This window comes from Micrasema longulum, unplaced genomic scaffold (genome assembly GCF_059751315.1).
Source record: "Micrasema longulum isolate JH-2025_06_02 unplaced genomic scaffold, ASM5975131v1 h1tg001026l, whole genome shotgun sequence".
Taxonomy (NCBI): domain Eukaryota; kingdom Metazoa; phylum Arthropoda; class Insecta; order Trichoptera; family Brachycentridae; genus Micrasema; species Micrasema longulum.
Window position 1 is genome coordinate 92,682 of NW_028278214.1, and position 24,070 is coordinate 116,751.

Genomic DNA, 24,070 nt, shown 5'->3' on the forward strand with positions numbered 1-24,070 from the left:
ATTATTTATACTTTTCAATGGCTGGTTTGGTATTGCACTCCGCCCAATCAAGCTAAAATAAAAATAATAATATTCTTATTATTAAATCACACATTCATATATAATGCGCAAATGTGCATCTGCACTGCAGAACCTACATCTGTCAGAAAGGTTTTCTGTACCAATCTGTTTATTCAATATGCAATGCCCTACAAGGACTTAAGTGATAACCCTCACGAGAGGGTTTTCCACCAAGTTTCAAAAGTTACAAAACAAACCTTAACGAGTACCCTTTTAATAGTTTCTACGCATTATTCTGACCAGTGGCTATTTCTCAGAGCACGGCATAAGCATGGCATAAAGATGACAAATACTTGATTGTGATATGCCGCTCACATGTATGGCAAAAGTCATGTTTTTTTTACAGCCTGTTGTTTGAGAACCCCTGGACTGTAAGGTTTATGGGGTTGTAGGTTGTAGCTTTGTATTAAAACTCACAGCCTATCTCTGTTGTTGAAAGCTTTTTACTTTAACACGGTGCTTTTAGCTTCTTAGTGCTTTATTAATAGATTATCTGATTTGAGAGAACATGTGGTTAATTAAAAGTAAGTTCTTTTAAACCAACACTCTTCTTGCGTTACGTGATATTTTTAGATAAGCTGAGGTGAGGTTGTAAAAGATTTTTATATAAGATTGAATGTCGAAGTATAAGCTGATGCTTATCAAACAAAACGTCTCTGGGTAACTAAGAAATTAAATACAATTATTTCATTATTAATAATACGAAAGTTTATCTTATTTTTTTCTCCTCATTGACGAATAATATGTATCCAATCATAAATACACCTATGTATATATAAATTACTACCTACTTAGTACTAACTTTGTGAATATTCATGTTTTAATTAAAAATTGAATTGGAAACACTTTGTTTTTGGAAAACCTTTATTTATTTAATTAATCATATAAATTTATGTAAAGATGATTTTTTAAATATTTTTTTATTATTCTTACTCTTCTTAATTATTTATTTCATTTATATTTTTTGCTAATTTTGTGTCTTTATATTTAAAAATGCACGTTTGTTTCTCTCCACTACAATACATGTATTACTACATGTATAGTAAACCCATATATTTTATACCAAAATATGAAGATGTTTTTTTTTTCTAATTTTTTTTTTCTTGTTCTTCTTAAAATCATTTTCATTTGCTGCTGCTTTTATGTAAAATACATAAACATCTTTATATGTATGTGAAAGATGTAAAAGCTTACAAGGCGTTTAAATAAATAAATACATTGTAGGTAGTCAGAGGCGGTGCATTTTTTATACATATATTTTTAATTTATAATTTATTTATTATTTTTGAAGAACCCGTCAGGGTTATATAAGAAATATAATAAGGTCTAGTTACGATATGTCTCCTCTGGTAATTATAGTCATCATGTGCTTCTTCTGGTCGATTTTAAATTTGTCTCTAGTGTAATTTTTCATGTATTTAGGTAAGTCAGTGTAGTATTTAAGTCCATTGTATGGTATTTTTTTCTGTCCTACGTTTGTCTTTACTTTTTTAATGTGGTAGTGTTGTTATGTTGTGTCTCGTATGTTGTTACCCAGTGCAATTTTGTGTAGAATTTTTACCGTCTTCATTTTCGTTAAGTTTAAAAAAAAAACAATCAATTTATGATAGGCAGAAAACCATGTATAGTACAAAAATATATGTTAAATTACGTCAAAATTAAGAAAATGATGTACTTGTATAATACAATTCACAATAATGTTGATTCGGTGTTTTGTGTTAAAAATGTGGCATTGTACGTTCCCCGTAGGCGTCTGATACGAGTATCACCTGATACATTTTACCTTCCAAGTTTTACAAACAATATGGCACATTTTAACCCTCTTGCAGGTATGTTAAGACTCTATAACAAAATAGAAAAAAAGTTAAGATTGACATTTATCATGATTATAAAAAAATATTACTATGTGTCTTAAATCAAATGCCTAATCCTTATTTTTGTGTATGTAAATTAATTTTAATCTATTTTATTACATCTCATATGTTTTTATTTTATCTTTTCTTTTCTTAACAAAAAAAAATATAGTTTCCTATGTTTAACTCAATTTAATTACTTTAACTCAATCTTTATTCTTATCTTTCGCTAAACTTAATCTTTATTATAACTTAAATTGATTTTACACACTTATGGTGGAGTTCTATAATTGAAAATCTATATAAAGAACGTTGGTAATGCTTACTTAAAAAATGTATGTAGTTTATGTATCCTTGTTGAACTTCCAAATAAATAAAAAAAATAAGGGAATATGAAAGTCTAGGTATTTACAGGGCTTATGGTCTATCATTGGCTGATTTAAGTGACCACTTTACACGTTGGGTAATATTCACCAATCTGCCTATGCCGAAACGTCCACATTTTCTCAACTCTTTAGAATGGATTCAGAATAGTGAATTTTACAGGGTGTGTAATGCGGCCTTCTAAACCAGCCAATGACAGGTCATAAGCCCTGTAAAAGCCTAGACATTCATATTCGCTTCTTAAAAATATTTTCCCTCTCGGTTGCAACAAATTTGCATCAAATTTGAACCTATAATTAATAACTAAAATATTTATGTCGTCAGCATCTTAATATAATGAATTTAATACCAGCTTCCTCATACCAAAAAATATATTTATTCAATTATGTCAAAAAAGTCATATTTTTTGTTCTATGTGCATATATAATTTATAATCAGCTTTAAATCCTTGAAGAAATTTTATCGCATCTCCGAAACAGTTGAATAGAATTCATCCCCTTTATTTCTGCCCACAGCTATCGGATCTCAATCCCTCATACCTACCCTTTGTAGTCAGAGGGATGCAAATCTCCTGATATTGGTCCAAACTTCACAACCCGGGGGAAACAAAAAGAGAATAGGGCACCAGATATTTATTATTAAAAAAAGCCTTCTTAAATTTGTTAAACCTTTTAAGTAATAAGGCCTTTGTGAAAACGATGGTTTTTGGTGACTAATTCGTAAAACGATAATGTGTTTTAACATGAAAAAAAATGGAGAAAATTTTATTATGTCCTGGTTGCGTACTGCGAATCAGCACGATTGCGGTCTGATGGGTAATGTCGCGGACTCCGAATCAGTAGGGCCGAGGTTCGAATTCCACTCTACCACAACTTGTTTCTCGTTTTGTCGCATAGTTTTTACAACTTAAAGGCTTTAAAATTATATATATATGTTCAAAAAATTTCTTTAGATTAACTTTAAATTTATTTATTGATATATTATTTTTAATAGTTTTTAGTTCATTCATTCATACATTTATTGATATATTATTTAGTATATATATATATATATATTGGGTTTTCATTTATAATATTTTCTCTTAGTTCTTTAAAGTTTACTGAGATTAGATATTATTTAGGTTGTGATTTAATTTCTTACTTTTATATCTTCATTGGAGAGACGTAGAACTGAGATGGACCTTATATGCATTTTCAAAATACTTAATGCTTTAAGTGATGTCCCATCTCTTTTGCAATCAATTTCTTTTCATGTTCCCAACCTTGTCACCAGAAGTCAAAATCTGCCATTTATAAAATCTTCTAAGAGCAACTTTGGTTTTTATGCCCCAATGTCCAGAATGTGTAGATTAGTCAATTCATCACACGACTTGGAATTTTTTGGGATAGATCTTCTGGCTTTTCGTAGATCTCTTCGTGACTAAACAGTGTGAGATGAAGTTGGATTGGCATGGTTTAGCTCAAAGTTTTTGATATTTCGTTTTTTTTAATATATTGTATACTAATATTGTTTTGCCCTTGTTTTTCTTCGCTAAATAGTTTTATGTTCTTTTTGTTCAGTTTCTTGCATTTATGTTTCTTCATATAACTGTTGTAATTTGCTTAGGCCGTATATGTATAATAAATAAATCAATATATATCGAAATATATCGAAAGAAAAAAAAAATCGCAAAGTTAGTTTTTCCAATATTAATTTAAGTATTTTTAGTGCTACTTTTCAATGCAGGTACTTTTAATCGTTTCAGTTTTATTATTGCGTTGCTTCCTGCTTCCTGCTTTCCATTATACTGCAAAACTAGCCCTGTAGGAGATCTGTATACATATTAGAGCGATGCTAGGGATCTTGGCACAAAGGGACTCTTTGATAATATTCCCTTTACATGTTTGTTATTAAGGCAACAATAACTTTGTTCATCCTCATATTTTCGCGTGATTTATTATTTATCTTCGTAACTTTCGTGCCCGACAAAAAAGTTCCCAAAGAGAAATTACACATTAGTACATATTAAATGTATTTATTCTTTCGCCCATGTGGCTTTTACATTTTATTCATTTTTATTTATTCATTTATTAGTTTATACATACATTGTTACAAAAATGGCACAAAAAACACTCTGGCAAATTCTGCTTGTACTAGGAGTAGGCTTAGTATATGAAGGGTCGGCAAGCCAGAAATATTAGTATGCCTAATGTTGCAATCAGTTCCTATAATCCTGTTCTAAGAAACCGATTTGTTGCGGCAAATACGGTTTTCGAATATGTTTCCTATAAATAAAAATAATATTGAAGAAATAGAAAAACAGTAATGGCCCAAAAGAGAAGAAAAGAAAAAAAATATTACAGTTTACATTAAATGTAAAAATACAATTAAATATATAATTATAAAGCATACATGCATATACACATACATACATATATACACACATATACATACATATACATATATATACACACATTACATACACAATATATATGCACTTGCGAAAATACAATTAATTTATATATGATTCAATGGGATAGCATAATATTTAGATTACTATCCTCAATAAATTCTCCGATTCCTTACTTCCAATGTCTGTCAACCAAATTTTTTTTTTTTTTTCATTACTAATGGTTTATCAGATTTCCAAAATGACGGTATCAGGTTACATACGTAAATACTAAATACTAATATAAATATAAGCTTTTACCCGCGGCTTCGCTAACGTGATATTACGGAGAAATCATTTGAGTAATTAATTAATTGCGCCTTTTATCAATAAGAGTATTCGTTTATCATTGAAAGTGGCTTGGTCTTCCAACTATCGCACAGCATTACTTTTTACCAATCCAGAGTGACAAAAGTCCAGAATTGAAATGTCCCTAATAACAAGAAAGTATTTTTTTACAATATTCTTTTAACCGCTGCACGTATTGGGTACCATCAGCGAGAACAATTATGTCTACGCATAGCGACAACAATACCTAAAGTTGAACTGTTGATAGCGGCGTGACAAGCCAAGCGTAGGTACGCTCGTGGTGTTTGACTAGTTCGCATGTGTTTTCTCTTCTTTGTGCCTCTACCCCGATTTTGACATGAAATTGTTGTATAAAGATAAGTGTCTATAATTTAATTATTTTAAAAGAAAGAGATTGACATAATCTTAGTAATTAAAGAAGCATGAACTTGTACATCCAAATTTGTTAAAAAAATTATGTGTTTAAAATAATGGAAAGTTAAGTTTGTTGTAAGGCAGGCTAAGGTGTAACTTTAATTTTATTTTGTCTCTAAATTTAACGTAAAATAAGAAGCACATACACATATTGTGTGATTTTATGCGATATCACAGTAAAAAATATTTTGTCCGTAGGTGAACGCCCTAAACGAAAGGACGTGTTTGACATTTGGCGATCTGCTTCTCCAATGAACTGAGTACGTGTTCGAGTTTTTTATATCTCAAATAAATGAAAATGATTATACGCAAGATAATGAGACTAAAATTTAAAATATTTTTGTGAATGAATGTGGAAAAATTAGACGGAAATAGTTACTGAAACACAGACAAATAGATCAATTCACTTTTTCATATGATTCATGGCTGAATGAAGAAATAAACTTGGCTTCTTTCGTATCCAGTTCTCGCAAGAATTTAAGTGACATCAGCAATACTTTACACACTAAGATGGGTTGACCTCTAAAAACTTTTAGGGAGAGTTCTACTAAATCAAAAAGAAGAAAAATAATGCATTTAATTGAAAATTCGCACAAAATACCGATAATTATAAATTCGGTCTTCATGTTCTTCGTGCGCAAATTGTAGTGCATTTTGCATGTTAGCTACCGTTTGGACATAAGAAAATGGCAGGCAATGGATACACATGAGAAAAAATCTGTGAAAAAGAGGTAAGGTGATATTAAAAAAATAATAGGAAAGGTGTTGTACTCGTACCTGCAAGAAATCTAGAGTAAGAACAAATTATGACTTGTTTCTCTACCTGGGCTGGTATTCCGAACGCGTTTACAGCGCGCTATAATGCGTATTTAGTATAGTATAATATAATAGCGCGCTATAATTTCGTTTGGAATACCAGCCCTGGTGGTGTCTTGAGATCCATATATTATATAATTATAAAATAATAAAAAAACACAACCATTCATTTTTTAATTTTGATATGTTGATCTTATTGAAGCAATCCATTTATAATAAAATTCATTTTGTAAGCTATTAATAAGTTTTATTTATTATATATTATAACGAAATACATAATTATTTATTATAGTTATAATTGTCAGGACCTAAAATGACTTTTGTCCCTCTAGATTGCTCCAATGTAATATTGTGTATCGCTCTGAATGAAAAATGCGATGGTCCGTTAGTCTATGGTAAAGCATCGTTATTTTGATTACAAATCCAAAACCGTACTTCAAAACCAAACTAACCATAGATAAATTAAATTTAAAAAATCAATTTCAAATTGATTAATTTTGGCACCCCATCTTACCGACAAGTACTCGTTTTTGAAGAATGTTGCTCATTATTAATATATCATAATATACAGGTAAACATCGTTTTACGCCAGTTCGATTTACGCCGATTTACAACTAATCCGGTTGGTGCCGGCGTGGGATTCCTCGGTTCGGCTGACACCAGACGACAGTAGGCGCCGCGATTCTAAAAGCGGATACATTTTTACACGTTGTTTATTCTATTACCGTGTACGCGAGCAGGCTATTGTGTGTGAAATTGTTTCCGAGTAAGTTTCATTTTGTTTTTAAGAAAAATAAAAAAGTATGATTATATTTTTAAAAATATTATTATTAAAATTAAAAGAATATTAACGTATTTGTAGTTTATGCTATGATTCTGCAAGAAAGGAAGCAACAATAAAAGCAAATGAAATTTGATGCTTTTTTCATAAAAGTGTGAGAATTTAATTTAATACCGACAAACTGGTGAGTTTAGTATTTATTATCAAAAATCATTATTTATATCAAGAGATTTTTATTAATTTTGTAAACGAATTTAAACTGTATTAATTAAATACATTTATAATTTATTTTGATTATATATACGACATGTATTGAATAAACATGTTAGATTATTCGTAGAATTTTGACACGGAACCTAACCTTATATCTTCCATAATATTTGTGTTCATTTTACGCCGATTTTTTTTACACTGATCTCTCTCGGAATGGAGCCCGGCGTAAAACGACGTTTTCCTGTACTTTTTTTTAAACTCGGGATAAAAAATAAGTATCCTATTTTACTTGTCACCTCTTCGGCTATCCTTATGCAAAAAATTGTGTCAATGGGTGACTCCGTTGAAAGAACAAACACACCTTCGCATTTTTTTGTTTTTTTTTTGTTTTTTTACAATAAACATAAGTTATAAAACAGGGTAGTAAAAAAAATAAAGCATAATAAAATAGCAATGAAATACATATTAATAGTAAAAATAGTAAACAAAAAAATCCCACAAAGGCATAGCCTGTTCGTGGATAAACAAAAAAAAGAAAATGATTTTTAGCTCCTATAATAAATAATGGACAGTTATAATATTTTTGTGTAACATAAGAAAGAAAAAATTAAATATTCTGAAAAATATAATATGGTATTTATTAAATTATTATGGACAAATAACATACAATACATACTATCATATTACAACAGACATGAAGAACATTTTTCAGAAGGGAATATAGAAGTCCAGACACACACAGGGCTTACGACCTGTCATTAGCTGGTTTAAGTGGCCACTTTACATTCTGCCTATATTTGAACATCTATATTCCTTCGATTCTTCTATCTGTTGATGTTTGTGAAGTACGCCTTTCTTGATTTTGACGATAATGTTTGTCCCAGCCTTACAAAGTGCACGGATCTCGACATCTGTGCACCTGTTAAACATCGTTTTACCACATATCCGCCTGAGAGATAGCAATTCCATAATTTGCTCCCATACATTAGGGTCGGCGCCAGAACTCCATTTAGAACGGCTGATTATGCCAATAAATCATCAATCAATAATTTAAAATTCTGTTCTAAATGCGTAGATTCCTGGTTTAAAAAATAACTAATTTGATTCAATTGTTTATATTCCTTTAGAGTGCTTAAATTTGGAAGCGTGAGCTTAACAAAATCAGCTTTTTGTAAAGTCTATTAACAATATTAAGTTCAAGGTTCAAATAATACCAAATCATAAATAAATAATGATTTCCTTAGATCGAGCTTCAGTTTTCTTGTACCAAACCACTCCTTAAGACGCTTTGGGACGTTCATGAAAATTACAAAGCCTTGCGAATAGTATTCTCTGAAGATTCAATTAAAAGCTTCGGACACAAACTTTAAGCTCCAAAGTTGTGCCTTGCTTAAGGAAACCGTTAACTTGGCCGATGGATTGCAATGCGAAAATTAACGAGATGTTAAATTAGTTTACTCTACTCTGGTATCTGTCTGTCCTAAATATTCGTAAATACGTTAAAAAGCATACTTAACTTAAGGGTCGACAAATTCCTTTTTTATTTATATACGTTTATAATTTATTTTTATCCGGCATATACATTTCTAACTATATTACTTGTAATTTACGTTCTATATATTTATTTATTTGGTTTACAAACAGTGAAAATCAATATTAATTCTTGTGTCGCGATGATGTTATACAAGTCTACATAGGATATATGACTTGAAAAAATAATAATATTAACAATCATAAGCATGATTATCATAGTTTTTTTTTTATGTGAGAGCGGCCCGGCTGTTTTTAGCCAGAACATCGAATAATTGACTTTACGGTACCCGATAACACCAATATATCACTTTTCAAAATTGTGGACTTGCCGCTTTCTGCATAACTACGTTCATTTGATTATTGATTAAAGAGAATCGGGAATCGAGAATATTTGAATCGGGTTGTGGTCCCGTGGCTAGTGTCTCGGACTCGCGGCTCAAAGGTCCGTGGTTCAAATCCCACTCTACCCCAACTTGATTCCCATTTTCTAATAGTGAGTTAATTACAACTCGTTGAAAATGGCCCTCAAAATAAAATATTTAGTAAATCGTAAGAACGCAAATATTTTTTTTTTAAATAAAAAAAAAAGACATTATTTTTCAAAGCATTCCAAATAAGAAATATTTTTCTATTTTTTACTTTTAATCCTTTATTATTTCATCATTATAGTACATACGTACTTCCCCCTTTTTACACTTCGCCTTTTTTAAAACTATTTCTCGCAAAATATATTTTAATTTTTATACTATGCAGAAACATAGGAAGACTGAAAAAGACCATGATCAAATCCAACAAATACTTGATGGACATGTTAAAAGTCAGAATAATCGGCGCGCGTGCATGAGAAGATGTATGAATGTAGAGGAAGCGAGATCTGTATGCAAAGATAGAGTGATGTGGCGTTCTATCCTCTCTGCCAACCCTTACGGGGAAACGGCGTAATAGTTTGTTGTTGTTGTTGTTATGTTTTAATTGGATATATGGCATGTCTACATGATTCGGCATGATAATTAAATGATACATCTAGTAACATCTTTGATTCACACCACAAACAAAAATATATAACCTCCCGGGCAACTTGACAGCAATACACATGGACATTTGGATATTATTTTGATTTGTGTAATATAAAACAAACCAAGCTCTTTCTTTGAGAGCCATAGTACGTAGTTGGTAAACATTTATCAAACATGCTCTTGAAATGAAATATTTACGTAAAAGACTTAAACAGCTGAAGCGTACGTTGGTGTTAGCTTCTAGTAACATGTGTCCCATCAGCATGTTGGTTTTTTTTTTGTCAAGGTGTATAGTGGGTTTTTTGTGTTAACGTAATTAATGTCCCGACGAAGAGACGGATACATCTCAAAAGTCATTACGTGGTTAAATACAAATACGTACTTACATTATAACTTAATCAATCTTATTTATTATTCAATAAAATCTTTTCTTCAACTGCAATGCCATAAAGTCATGTGTTTTAGCTTTAAATATTGGCCGTATAAAAATATTATAAAATATTATTTTTCCCTTAAAGGTAATACGAAAACATATTTATTAAACGGAAACCTTTTAATAAAACGATTTTCAGGGCGGTTATGCCGTAAAATTCACCCATTTATACTAAACGCGAAGGGCAAAACGTTTATTGCTCAAAAAATACCTTTGAAATGGATAATAAATTGCAAATGATACCTTGACATTTGAACAATAAAAAATATATTTATGTAAAGATTACAGCAGGTTAAATGTTGTGGATATGGGATATTGCGCAGAAAGTAGTTATTTTATTGTCAAGAGAGTGATGGCTTTAGGAAAGAATTCGCGACCATAGAAACCGACTGAAGTTTCGCGAAAATGTATCGGGTTTATAACGCTTCTGTAAATTATCGCTTCTCTGTTTATTCATTGCATTGCATAATCAGTTATAGTTATTTTCTTCAAAATTATAAATATAAGATTATTATAGCGATAAAAGACGATTGATACTTAAGAAATATTTGCGTTCTTATCATTTACCCAAACATTTCATTTTGAGGGCCATGTTCAACGAGTTGTAAGTAACTCACTATAAGAAAACGGAATCAGTTGGGGTAAAGTGGGATTCGAACCACGGAACTTTGGTCCGTGAGTCCGAGACACTACCCACAGGACCACAACCCGATCTTTAACATCAACTTTAATCAACAAATTTGGAAAAACAAGTGACCGGTCTCTCTCACTCCCGGCATCTTCGAAACTAGTATCTTTGTTATAGAATTAAATTTATTTACACAAAACATTGAAGAGAATATTCCAAAAATTGAATGGTAGTATTAATTGAGTTTTTTTGTGTGAGGAAAGTAAAATACATAACACCACCCAGACCAATTGAGAAAAAATACTTTTTCAATTTCTTTCTTGCAACTGGCAGAAATCGAACCCGCGACGAAATCGACAGTTTCACGATTAGCCGTATTGTAATTAATATAAATTTTGGTGTAAATTAAAACTAAATTTGTTGCAACAGAGTGGGAATTTTTTTAAAGAGGAGTTATGGGAGTCTAGACATTTAAAAAGCTTAAGATCCGTTATTGGCTCGTTTAAGTGGCCACTTTTCACACTGTAACATTTACCATTCTGCCTATGTTCAAATATCCACATTTTCTCAATAACTCTTGTGTACAGGCTCTGAGTTTCATACGTGTAAAATCTATAAAACAACTTTATGTAAAAGCTATGTTACTGTACGCACATAAACATTATTCTCTACCTTCCATAACTCCTTCCACAAATACAAGAGTTACTATATACTCCACCCTGATGCTGCAAAAATAAATAAAAAATAATACAACCTTCGGTCAAAGAGGATTGGCTGACTACTCGGTTAAAGTGTACAATCTACTTCCATTATCCATAAGAACAATTAGTAAATACTCACAATATAAAATTGCTATTAAGATATTTATAGTGGAGGTGGGTTGCGCACGGATCGATGAGTGGATCAAGCCAAAAAGGTAAAATGTGTGTACTGTTTATGAAATTTGGTCTATATAAATTGGTTATGTTTTTTATGATTATTTTAGTTTTTATTGTTTCGTATGTAATGAGATTATTTAGATTATTTACGTTTTTTTAAAATTATTATTATTTTAACTTTGTTAGACAACTAATTTAAGGCATGTTTCACATTTTGTAAAATGGTTCCGTCGGCACGGGACACCTCAGTGAGGAAATATTATTATGTATAAAAAAAGAATACAAACAATGTGAAAGTATAAATAAATAAAATAAATATACCACGGTTTCGCATAACACAACAATTTATATAAACCTGCCGACCATTTTGTAGCAGGGTTACCTGTAACTCTTAACAAATGCTTTAGGTAGTATTTATTAACTAATAAATGCCTAAATTAATATTGTCTAGAAAAAAATAAAACAGATTCATTTCTTTTATCTTAAAATAGTTTTTTATTTACTAAAAAAAACGAGAAACCATACGTACTAAAAATAACAAACAAATTAACGATCGACCGAAATAACCTCAAACAATTTTTTTTATTTTAATTTGTTCGAAATTATTGTTCTCTTTTATTTTTAACGGTTTCCGGAACTGTAGAGCAAGAATTGCAGGTGTTTTGGGAACAAAGGAAACAATACCGGAAGTAAACCCCAGTATATATTATAAGTGATCTCACCCCTAACAGGCTAGTGCAGTTTTGCACAATTTCCGCTGTGAATTTTCCTTCTTATGGTGGAAACTTGGAACGTTTTAGAAAGGAATTAAGTGGTTTTACGTATTATAATAGGAACATTGTAGTATTTGGCCTAGCAAAATCTAGGACGATATAATAATTATACATATAGGTTTAGTTAAAATCAATACAGTATTTATATTTACAATAGAAAGTTTACCAATGTGTCGCATATTGCGTACCTATTAAAAGAGTAATCCTAATATAGAAGTATCTCTCACACTCTTTACGTCTCATTCTCGATAATAGAGGTATATTCCGGAGCGAGAGAGACAATTTCACGCGTCACACTCGCGAACAGCAAAGTTTCTAGTACTTTACCCAGACGCCCGTTAGTAGCTACAGACTTTCGTTGGGGTGGTTATTTCGCCCGCGCTACGAGCATGACCTAATGTTTTTTTCATGTTTTTAACAATTAGATTATAAATATTATCACTTTTGAATTCAACTACAAATAATTGAAGCAATTTCCGATCATATTACATTTTTATGATTTGAAATCTATTATATTTTACATGTGTATGACTACACATCACCGTTACGCGCGGATATTTTTTAGACAGTAAGGGAACAGTTAACCATTTGAGTGTTGATAGATGTTTATATATTATAAAACTTTCCTGATAAAATAAAACCGTAAATAGTAGTGAGTTAAATAATTGTAATTTTTTTTAGTTTTCGGCATATTTTAATCAATTTTCACAAACAAATACATGTATTTTTTTTTGTTTTATGTATATACAGGGTGTTTTTCAAACCCTGTCACATCTGAAACCACGATGATCAGTATGGACAAGAAGACATTAGCATTTTTTAAAAAATATTTAGAACAAAGAAGTCTTTTTTAAATAAAATATTTAAAAAAACAAATGGTTGCTCACTTCTGCAGGGGAGATAGGAGGGGAGCACAGTCGTCGGTGTATCAGACTCCCCCCCCCCCCTTGTTTCTCCTCTGCAGAAGTAAGCAACATTTGCTTTTTTGATATTTAATTTTTTTACATTTTACTCGTTCCAAAAAAATATTTTAATGTGCCAATATGTCCTCTTGCTCATACTGATCATCGTGGTTTCGGGTGTGACAGGGTTTAATGAACACCTGTATAATTGACAAACATTTATTACCTACTAACAAACATTTAAAACTAACAATCATTTATAAGGTATTTTTATAATAATATAATCGCGATACTGACAAATATTTGTTTCACTGCAAAAATATGTTTGAGTTCACCGCATGTTCTTTTTTGTGTATAATGCATAATTAAAATAATAAAAACCATAACCAGTAATTCCTTATTTTTTATTGAATTCGTATTTAAGCATATATTACTGCCATCTGTGATTCAAGCCTCGCACTACGAGTGAGATGGTTTAACGAGCCAATGTCATGATAATTTCAAATTGTTTTTCTTTCTGTTGAATATCTGTAGATACCGCTGTTAATATTGATACGTTATGATAATAAATGAACAAGAAAAATATTACTTTTCCAGCATTTTGAAAACGCATCCCATAAATGAAGATAGTTGTACTTTTCTTTTACAAGAAAATGAAGTATTTATTTATTATATTACCTACCGGATGCCCTTGGGGAACAAACTCGAATAATACTCTTGTTGGATTTGTTCGCCAGTAACAATATTGTTGTTTAATTAGGGGGTATAGAACGTACATAAAATTGGTTTGGAATAGAATTGAAATCCCGTTAATTTAAAAACATTTAATGCAATGTTCATCGACCTTATAACCAACAGAAAAGTGAATGACTGAGTCAAAAAAATATTTGGTTTTATCCAGCAAAATGTAACAAAAATATGTCCACCCAATGATGCTGAATATCAGTTCGTCCATGCGGATTTTTCATTTTATTTACCTACATGTAAATGAAATCATTTTGGAAAGAAATATTAAGTTTAATGGAATTAATCTATATACTCGTATTTATACATAAGGCAATGTTTTGTGTGTCCTCAATAGAATAAATAACTACTGGACCGATTTACGTGCGGTTTTTAGGGAAATGATGAGCTTTGAGCTGGATATTTTTTTAGCTTAAAATCTTCAATCTAATTCATATAAAAAAAGTTAAGAGCATAATTTTTTTCTTCGTCTTTACCAGGGCTGCATTCAACGAAAGTGCATATAAGTAAAGGTTGTTATTTTTTCGGTTATATAAAAAAGTTTGTATTTTAACGTATACAAACAACATTCATTTTTTATGGATCCCAGATTCAGATTCTTTCCTTAAATTCCTTTATGTTTCTACGCATTTTTTCTTTTTACTGGACTTTGAGTTATGCTTAAATAATATTAACTGACATTTAATACAATTTTGGAAATCTCATTCCTATATAAAATGCATCCTTGTTAGTGGAAGTTGGAAACCTGTTAGAAACTTATTCATATTTAAGTCCTGAGTTGAGTTGTAGTAGAATGTAGTTCGTGTGTATTATACTTTGTATTATATGATTTACATATAAAATAAAATAATTATAAAAGAATATTAATTATTAACGCTTATATTACATACATGCGTTAATATACAGATACGCATATGCGTATGTTATATAAAATACATTTTAATAAATACAGGAAAATGAGGGTATATGTAAGGAAATATAAGAAATAAAAGAGAAAAATAATAATAAACACAAAAATACAGGTAAAAAGAAATACTATAGGCATATAAATTTAAAACGGTACACAGAATATATATTTAAATTAATACAAATTATACAATATTGATTAAAAAATTCAATAGTTCGTTCGCGTTGGCGTCGCTACAAAACTTCTATCTGCTGAACCTCATATTGAACTCTTATTCATTTGTTGCAGATTCTATCTCAGAAGATCCACCAGCGCTAGCCCAGTGTGGGTGGTATTCCTCGAGGGAGGCTGGTATTGCCACGACAGGGACTCTTGCAGAATGCGGTGGCTTCGTCTGCGACATCTCATGACGAGCTCACACTGGCCGGAGACGAGAGATGGTAAATATTATGATAATTTGACCAACGAACACCCTTTCAATCATTGAGGAGAAATTGATCTTCATGATCTCACAATCTTTTGATCTAATTTATCCCCTCAAAAGATTATTTTACTCACTTAACATATTGTACAATGTCACCAAGACAATATCAAAATAATAATTAGGATAGATTTTTTGCTATGACTTCTGTACAAATAGGATGAAACATGACTTATCCAAATTTGCAATGTAGGAAACGAAATATAAAAAAAACGTTATAAATTACAATTTTTAAACCACGTAAAATTTATGATAAATGTAGGCAGGGGTGCTTGAAGGTTATAAAAAAAATCTAAAGAAGTCTGAAAGAATTCAATTAAGACCTACAAATAATCTAGACTACATTAACTGAATTTCCAGCAGAATTACCATGATCAAGATATGAAGTTTGTAATATTGAAAATAATGCAGAAAGAGTGTGAAAATCAACATGAACTGGTTCGAAGATATAGTTGCTGATTTTGTGGTCAACATTTGTCATCTTTAGCATCCCTTAGGCCAAATATAAAAAATGAATTTCGATAAATATTCTATGTTTATTTTTTTAGTAAATGGGATCCTTTCTGCCAACCCAACGGAAAACCCGTACTGGCACGAGGCCAACCATGTCACTGTTCCATACTGCAGCAGCGATTCCTGGTCTGGTACTGCTCCACCAAACTCTGCAAGAGATTCCTTTCACTTTATGGGAAAGCTGATAGTCAATCAGGTCGGTAAACCTTTGTTCTCTCATTTTCTGATTTTAAATTTCAGTGTATGATAAATTAAAGAAATTAAATTTCAGTTTAGATGTGAACTAGCTGGCGATAATTCGCAAGTGTGGAGGCAATTAGTTCCAGGCAAAGAGGCCGGCTACAGCAACAGCACGATCTTTGAACCTAATGTTTGGGCAACGCCGAAACTCGACAACTTTTTCTCTACCCGAATCAAATGCTGACCTAAGAGAAATCTAAAATAAATTACAAATCTAAATAGTAGACTAACTCAAGAGAACCACGCACCGACCATGCTCTAGGACCCGTTTCGTCTGCTTTAAGGTCTGAGAGATTGTTAGGACGATTAAGGTCTTTGCATAGGATTGTTTTTACTGTTGGTATTAGGAAAATGGTTTTTGCGAGGAATTCAGTACTATGACGAAAAGTAATTTCGCCTGAGTTCAATAAGGATCATGTTAGGATCTGTGTTAGGATTTTGCCGGTAGTGTCTTGATAATTTGATGTTCCTCTGTGATTTGGTATAGATACGTATTGTTTTTCTTCTGTTGCTTGAGTGCATGTTGTATAGGGCAAATTATTCTAATGTTTCCCATATGTATTTGGGTTTTGTATCGTTGATTGATTTATTTGTATTACTACGTTGTTCTTCCTTTCCGATGCGGGATCTGGAGCGTGCGGCTGAGGTCTCAATTTGGAACTAACACTGTATTCCTCTACTGTCATACTGGGAAATTAGAAAAGGGTGATTGTGCTGACCATGTGTATTTGATTGATCACAAACTGACAATACTGCAGTGAGGGGTACAATGAAAGTTTTTAAAGTTATTAATAAATTAATTTATTGTTTCATATTTCGGTCATGTGGAAATAACGTGATTATAGTTTTAACTATTTGTTTTAATTATTTTAACTATTATAACATTTATTTCATGTTTAGAATCATATTTTTTTTAATATTATCATTTTCATACTCACATTTTCATATTTCAACACCAAAAAGATTGGCTCTCTTTCATTCTTTGTGATTCCCTTTCTTTGGGGTACATTCCAAACACCCGAAAGTGATAATGAGGACCCTAATGCCCCCGCATTAAGAGTGTAATTGGCTCATCTTATTTAATTCGGATGTTATCCGGCGTTGCTTCGAATCTAGATGGGTCTAAGTGCCACTTTGGACTATTGAATCGTAACAGGAAATGTCCCATTCAGAACCATTTGAACCCATATTCATTTGCACACTCGGGCCAAATAATGCGGTTTTTATAGCAAAATAATATTTTAAAATTAATTTTCACTGCGTAGCACGCCATACAATACTTTTTTAATATTTTAAAACGGGTTATCATTTTTCATGTAACATTCAGCATTTTTATATTAACGTATTAAAAATATAAAGGTGATTGATTATAAATCATCATCATTAAATTTCTTAGATTTTCCCGGCTTGTCAGATGCAAAATGAGTTTTCTGGGTTATTATGCCGTGTGTCGTCCGCACTCTTTCCCAACGTTTCGCATTACAGCATCCATCTTCATAGTTGGTTTTATTTGTGTAGATATATATGTTAAGCATGTTTTCAAGAGATGGAAGAGTAGAAAAAGATGTTGAAAGGAGAGTGAATGCGGGCAACAAAATGAACGGAGCACTAAGCACAGTAATTGCAAATAAAAATATGTCAATCAATCACTGGCAGTGCACAACGGAGTTTTAGTCCCAACACTTATGTATGGAAGTGAAACGCGATCTCTTAGACGAATGTGTGGGAAATCAATGTATGACAGGGTTACGAATTATGAAATCAGGCGAGAGTGCAAATCTGAGTCAAGTATAATTGATAAGATTAAGAAAGGATCTCTGAGGTGGTTTGGTCACGTAGGACGAATGGACGACGAAAGAATGGTAAAACAAGTATATATGGCGAAAATGAACGGTAACGTCAGACGAGGATGACCAAGGAAGACGTGGCGTGATCAGATAAACCAAAATCTTAAGTCCGGTAATGTCAAAAGCAGACAGAACCGAGGGGCATGTATGACAAGATGTATGAATGTGGAAGAAGCTAGGAATGTATGCCAGGATAGACGTGTGTGGCGGTCCATTTTCTCTGCCTACCCCTACGGGGAAATGGCGTAAAGGTAGTAGTAGTAGTAGAAGTAGTACTTAAGATTTGTGTGTCTGTCATTACTACATTGAAGCTTGTCAATCTAAAATCTGTTTCGTTTTACAGTCTACGCTTTTATATGATTTTTTAATCATTTTTTTAATACCGGATTGGTATTTATTATTTACCTTGCTTATTGTATATTAGATTTATAATTGATAAAAGTGGATTTTTCTGCCTTTAATTTCTATTTTACAATTGTTGGGATTAGGAGGGATATTCCATAGGGGGGCAATTATGCATTTCTTTAGCATTTGTTCCAGCGAAGAGGTAACCACTTGAATCTCTTCAGAAGAAGCTGGCCTGTTGACAGTCATCGACAGGCCTTCCGATCCACTAGAACATAGATCGGCAAACCACGGCTCTTTAGCCACTCAAGTACGGCTCATCCAGCGCAAGTGAACACTTATAGTTTGATTTATTTCGTCTAAGGATCCTACTGAAGAACTTCTGGGATTACTGCCTTTTAAATAATTAAGGATATTGTAAATACTGCCACCGGAAACATCATATTTAACCTAAAACGAATTTGTTAAAATTTTAACAGATAGGGCTAAAAGTGTGGCCCGAGTGAAAATAGGTTTTTTTTTATTTTTAAACCAAAAATCGATCACGTTTACCATTGCATCATTCATCAAGAGGCGATTGTGAGGAGGCTTTTACAGAAGAAATTAGCGATGTCATGGAATTCGTGCTCAAGGTCGTCAACACAATGGTACCTGAAGCTTTTTATCATCACAAATTTAAAGATTTTTTAGTTGAAATGGATAGTGAATACGCATATTTTCTGCTGCATAGAACGTTGGGCTTAAAGAGGAAACGTTTGAAAACGAAATTAAATTGGCTCTTAAAAGAAATCTTATTTTTTTACTGCTGATATTTGGCGCTTTTGATTAATAGGTTTGACGACCACTGCACTAGAAGAGTGTTCGACATTTTGAGTTCTACTTTATTTGATTTATTATTATCATTATTATTCATTTATTTTTATTTTATTTTATCAACGTCCTGCACTAACTTGATCATGTAAGATACTACCTCTCATGTGATTTATTTATGAAGTATCACCTATCAGTTGTCGCATAGATCCTCGCCCAGACTTTTGCATAGCGCTTCCAGCTGTCGTCTCTTTAAGCTGAAAAAGAGGCATTGATGCATTGCTTTTATGTGATTTCTTTATCACTGGTTACTGGGGTTTTTCATAATAATAATTTCATATACTTCGAAGAAGTTTTTGTAAAAAATCGTTTAGGGACAAGCGTATAATATGTACATAAAATGATTACATTGTTTTCAAAAGCGGAATAAAAATGACAATTCAATTTTCAATTCAATCAATTTATTTATTTAAATATAACATATACAACAATATTTTGAGTTTGTCCAAATTTTTGTAGACAAGGACTGGATTCAACTCCCTGGGGAGCTGTTTAAATTAACATATTACAACAGAGATGATGAACATTTAAGAGAAGGTAATAAAGAAGTCTAGGCATCTACAGGGCTTATGACCTGTCAATGGCTGGTTTAAGTCGCACCTTTAGAAAAAAACGAATTAACTCAAAAAAGCCTAAAATGAGTTAAGATCATAAAACGACTTCAATGAACAAGATCCATCTTTCTGCATTAAAAAAAACGCAACATTCGGTCCAAAATTTAGATTCCGTGTCAGTACGGAAGCGACGCTATTAGTGTTGCGTTAACATTGCTGTGTGAAGGACACAACGCAGACAAATATATAGTGACCGAAAGCCGGTTGAGTCGATTTTATTCCGATACAAATGGCATGTTTATTTTTATTTTAAACTATATTAAAACGATTAATTTAGCTTTGTAATTGTTTCGTTCCGACTTACCGACAATCTTAGTTTTTTTTTTTTTTTTAACATCCCTACAGAGATGAGGTAGAATTTTTTCAAATTCAGGATTATGGATATTCGAGCGTTTACAGGGCTTATGACCTGTCATTGGCTGGGTTAAGTGGCCACTTTACGTATTTTACAACATTCCCCATTCCGCTTATTAGCGAATATCGACACAGGTAACATTTTTTTGATTTTTGTATATATGTTATTAAATTAGAAACCATTCACTAGCGTGTTGGAGCGCCATCTATGTATTGATATTGAAGTTAAGTATAAGCGGAATGGGGAATGTTGTAAAATACGTAAAGTGGCCACTTAACCCAGCCAATGACAGGTCATAAGCCCTGTAAACGCTCGAATATCCATAATCCTGAATTTGAAAAAATTCTACCTCATCTCTGTAGGGATATTAATAAAAAATATATACCTACTCCCCCTTGGGAGAAATCCACATTTGTGTATGTCCAAAAAAATACACGTACCAAAAATAATGTGGTGTGATAATCTTAGTGACTTATTTAAGTTTATGTCATTTTATTATTTGAATTATCGAAAATCTCAGTGACTTATTTACGTTTCTGTCATTTCGTGAATCAATAAACACATGTGTTCAGTGACCTGATCTGGCCTAATAAAAATGATGTAATTACCTTATTTATCAAAGTGTTTTTGTTTGTTTTTTTAAATCTAATAATGACTCATTAAATAAATTTCTTGTTTAACCTTTTCCTCACTAAGCATCCAAAAATTATCCATGATCTGAACGGGAGACCCTTGTATTATTTAAGTCTTAATATTAAACAATTTGAAAATTTAAAAACAAAAACATGAAAATGCTTATTTTTATTATTTTAATGATTACAAAAAATATAGGCCAAATAGCTTTAATAATACTCGAGTAATCGAATTAAAATCGGTCTATGGGGGATTCGAATCGAGTCTAGGTTAAACTTATAACAATTTATTTTTATTGTCCTTTTTTTCATCGATTCATAGCTGAATGCCTTTGGTATCATTTTTAACTCAAAATTTGGTACTTGCTTCAAAAAATACGAAACAATCGACAAAAGAATACGAAAGTGTCACAATTTTCATTCCTCTTTTGCAATTGCCCAAATAGTTGATTTTTCAGTTATGTCGGTTTCGTCCTAAAGCTGCGGTATATTAGTTTATCCGCTAAATAGAATAGTGACACGTGCATTAGTTACGTGTTTTAATACGTATCTCCCGTCATTTGTTGCAGGTAATTCGTGACTTAGTGCCTCTCGGTCTGCAGAACTCGTCGTGGCTGATTCTGGCTGGGAGCAGCGCTGGAGGTACTGGAGTAATGTTAAACTTGGATCCTGTGCAGCGACTATTGAGGGAGGAACTTGACCTCAAGAAGGTGGCTGTGAGGGGCATCTCAGACTCCGGCTGGTTTTTGGATAGAACTCCCTATAGGTAAATATCTTTATATATATAATTCCTCTGTACGTGTGATTTCACCGTACTTCTTTTAAACGGCTTAACCGATTTACGTGCGGTTTCCAGAGAAATGTAAGTCTTTGCGCTGTGCGTGTTTGTAGATATTAAAATCTTCAATCGAATTTGTAAAAAAATAGGAGCATAAATGTTTTATTCATCTACCGGGGTTACATTCGAGGATAATGCATTTGCATAAAAATAGAAAGAAGTTGTTTTTTTTTGTACTAAAAAAAGTTTGTTTTGAATGTTTACAAACAGCATTTTTTTGTGGATCTCAATCAGATCCTTTCCTTAAATTCCTTAAAATTTCTACCCAAATGGGTAATAATAAAATAAATATTTATTTTTATTGGAATTTTGGTAACACTAAAAAATATTAACGTTAGACGACAACGTTAGACGAGGACGACCAAGGAAAACGTGGCATGATCAGATAAACCAAAATCTTAAGTCTGGTCATGTCAAAAGCAGACAGAACCGAAGGGCATGTATGACAAGATGTATGAATGTGGAAGAGGCTAGGATTGTATGCCAGGATAGACGTGTATGGCGGTCCATTCTCTCTGCCTACCCTACGGGGAAATGGCGTGATGGTAGTAGTAGTAGTAGTAGTAGTAGTAGTAGTAGTAGTAGTAGTAGTAGTACTAAAAAATATTAAATTCAATACATGTTTAAAAATCGTATTCCTACATAAGTACACCCCTTTGTTGGTGAGACGACCGGAGTTTGACGTTTGCAAAAAGAATGCCATATTTAAAAAAAATATTTTATGTTTTGGAATTCAACCATAAACAAGTACCTAGGTACTTAAATTCAATATTTGAATATTATCAATTTTTAGTTTTGGAATTTAATCACAAACAATTACCTAGGTACCTACTAACCAATGAAAAGTATTTTTCCAAGATAATAGCAGGCAAACCAACGTTATGACAAGACAACGTCTGTCGGGTCCGCTCCGTTCTATACAAAAAAAAACAATTTTGACAAACACCCTAGAGGATAAAATACATGCTACAAATAGGCAGCGGGATGGCAAAAAGAGATATCTGTCATTTTCTAAACTGTACGGGATAAGCAAATAATTCCTTTTGTCACATAGCTCAAAGTTCAAAGAACAAATGAGCTCCATATTTTAATATGGCCATTTTGAAAGACGCTCTTGAGAGAGGAACACGTTTATTGTCATATATGAGAGTATTAGATTTTAGTAGTTTTATGTGAAAATTTTTGTTTTCGAAAAACTTAAAGATATCTCCTTTTGCTATCGCAATATCTAAAAATATTTTTATTTACTCAAAATATTTTTAATTCATGTTCAGTTACTGTCACATAAAATAATATATGGTGTGATTTGTTTCAATAGTTATAGGATGTACGAGATGTAGGATAATGTTACAAGTGCTGAAAAATTCAGCGCAAGGAAAAACAACTTTTTGTAATCTAAAAGCAACATGAAAGTACTACTGTAGGTGTGTATGTAAATGTATTTCAGATTTCACACACACACCCTCACACGCGAACAGGTGCTGTTATATATTTCGTTTACATTTGATATAAAAAATATGCACAAAACATAAAACGTAAAGTAAAACAATATTTCTACATTCCGGATTTTACACACACACCCTCACACGCGAAAATATGCTATTACCCATATATTTCGTTTACATTTAATTTACAAAAAATATGCGCAAAATAACATAAAACATAAAGTAAAACAATATTTCACATGTTCAAATCACTCCGGATACGTTTTTGTAGTATTTCGATAATATTACCTAATAAAATATCGTATAAAACATTTATTCAATAATTTAATGGCGGCCTCCGTGGTGTAGTGGTCAAGATGCTTGACTCACACACGGAAGGTTCCGGGTTCGATTCCCGGAGAGAACACAAAAAAACAAATCTTTTTTCTCAAGCCTGGGTGTTCTGTGATGTATTTCACCACTGTGATTGGGCCTCCTAGCCTGTTGTGGTGTATTTTTTTATATATTTTTTTAAGTTTTAAAAAAAAATATATAATTAAACAAATACATTTGTGTATAACTTGTAATTGAGTTATAGAATTTATTCATGTAATTAAGAAAGTTTTGATTTTTTTCAAGCGTTTCAAGTTTAATTAATGAAATTTACCATCAATAGAAATTTTAACTAAATTAACTCACATCATAAAATATGTCATTTGAAAACTAAGAGTAAACTCGTAAGAATTTTTTTTTTTTTGTTAAAATACTCTATGGTTCAATTGACTGTCCTGATTGACTATCCAGGCGCTGTTAATGTTCCTCCAAAAATTCTTAGAAAT

The 24,070-nt window shown here is 31.9% G+C and overlaps 1 protein-coding gene across 1 annotated transcript in view; it reads left to right on the forward strand.

The window, feature by feature from the left end:
* The window catches only part of Notum (palmitoleoyl-protein carboxylesterase notum), a 32,585-nt gene that overhangs the window by 4,383 nt on the left and 4,132 nt on the right, over positions 1–24,070 (forward strand). The window contains exons 2-4 of the mRNA XM_088232828.1: positions 15,361–15,512; positions 16,102–16,262; positions 21,539–21,735. Coding sequence (XP_088088954.1) covers positions 15,361–15,512; positions 16,102–16,262; positions 21,539–21,735 — 510 coding nt within the window. The remainder of the gene's footprint in view (positions 1–15,360; positions 15,513–16,101; positions 16,263–21,538; positions 21,736–24,070) is intronic.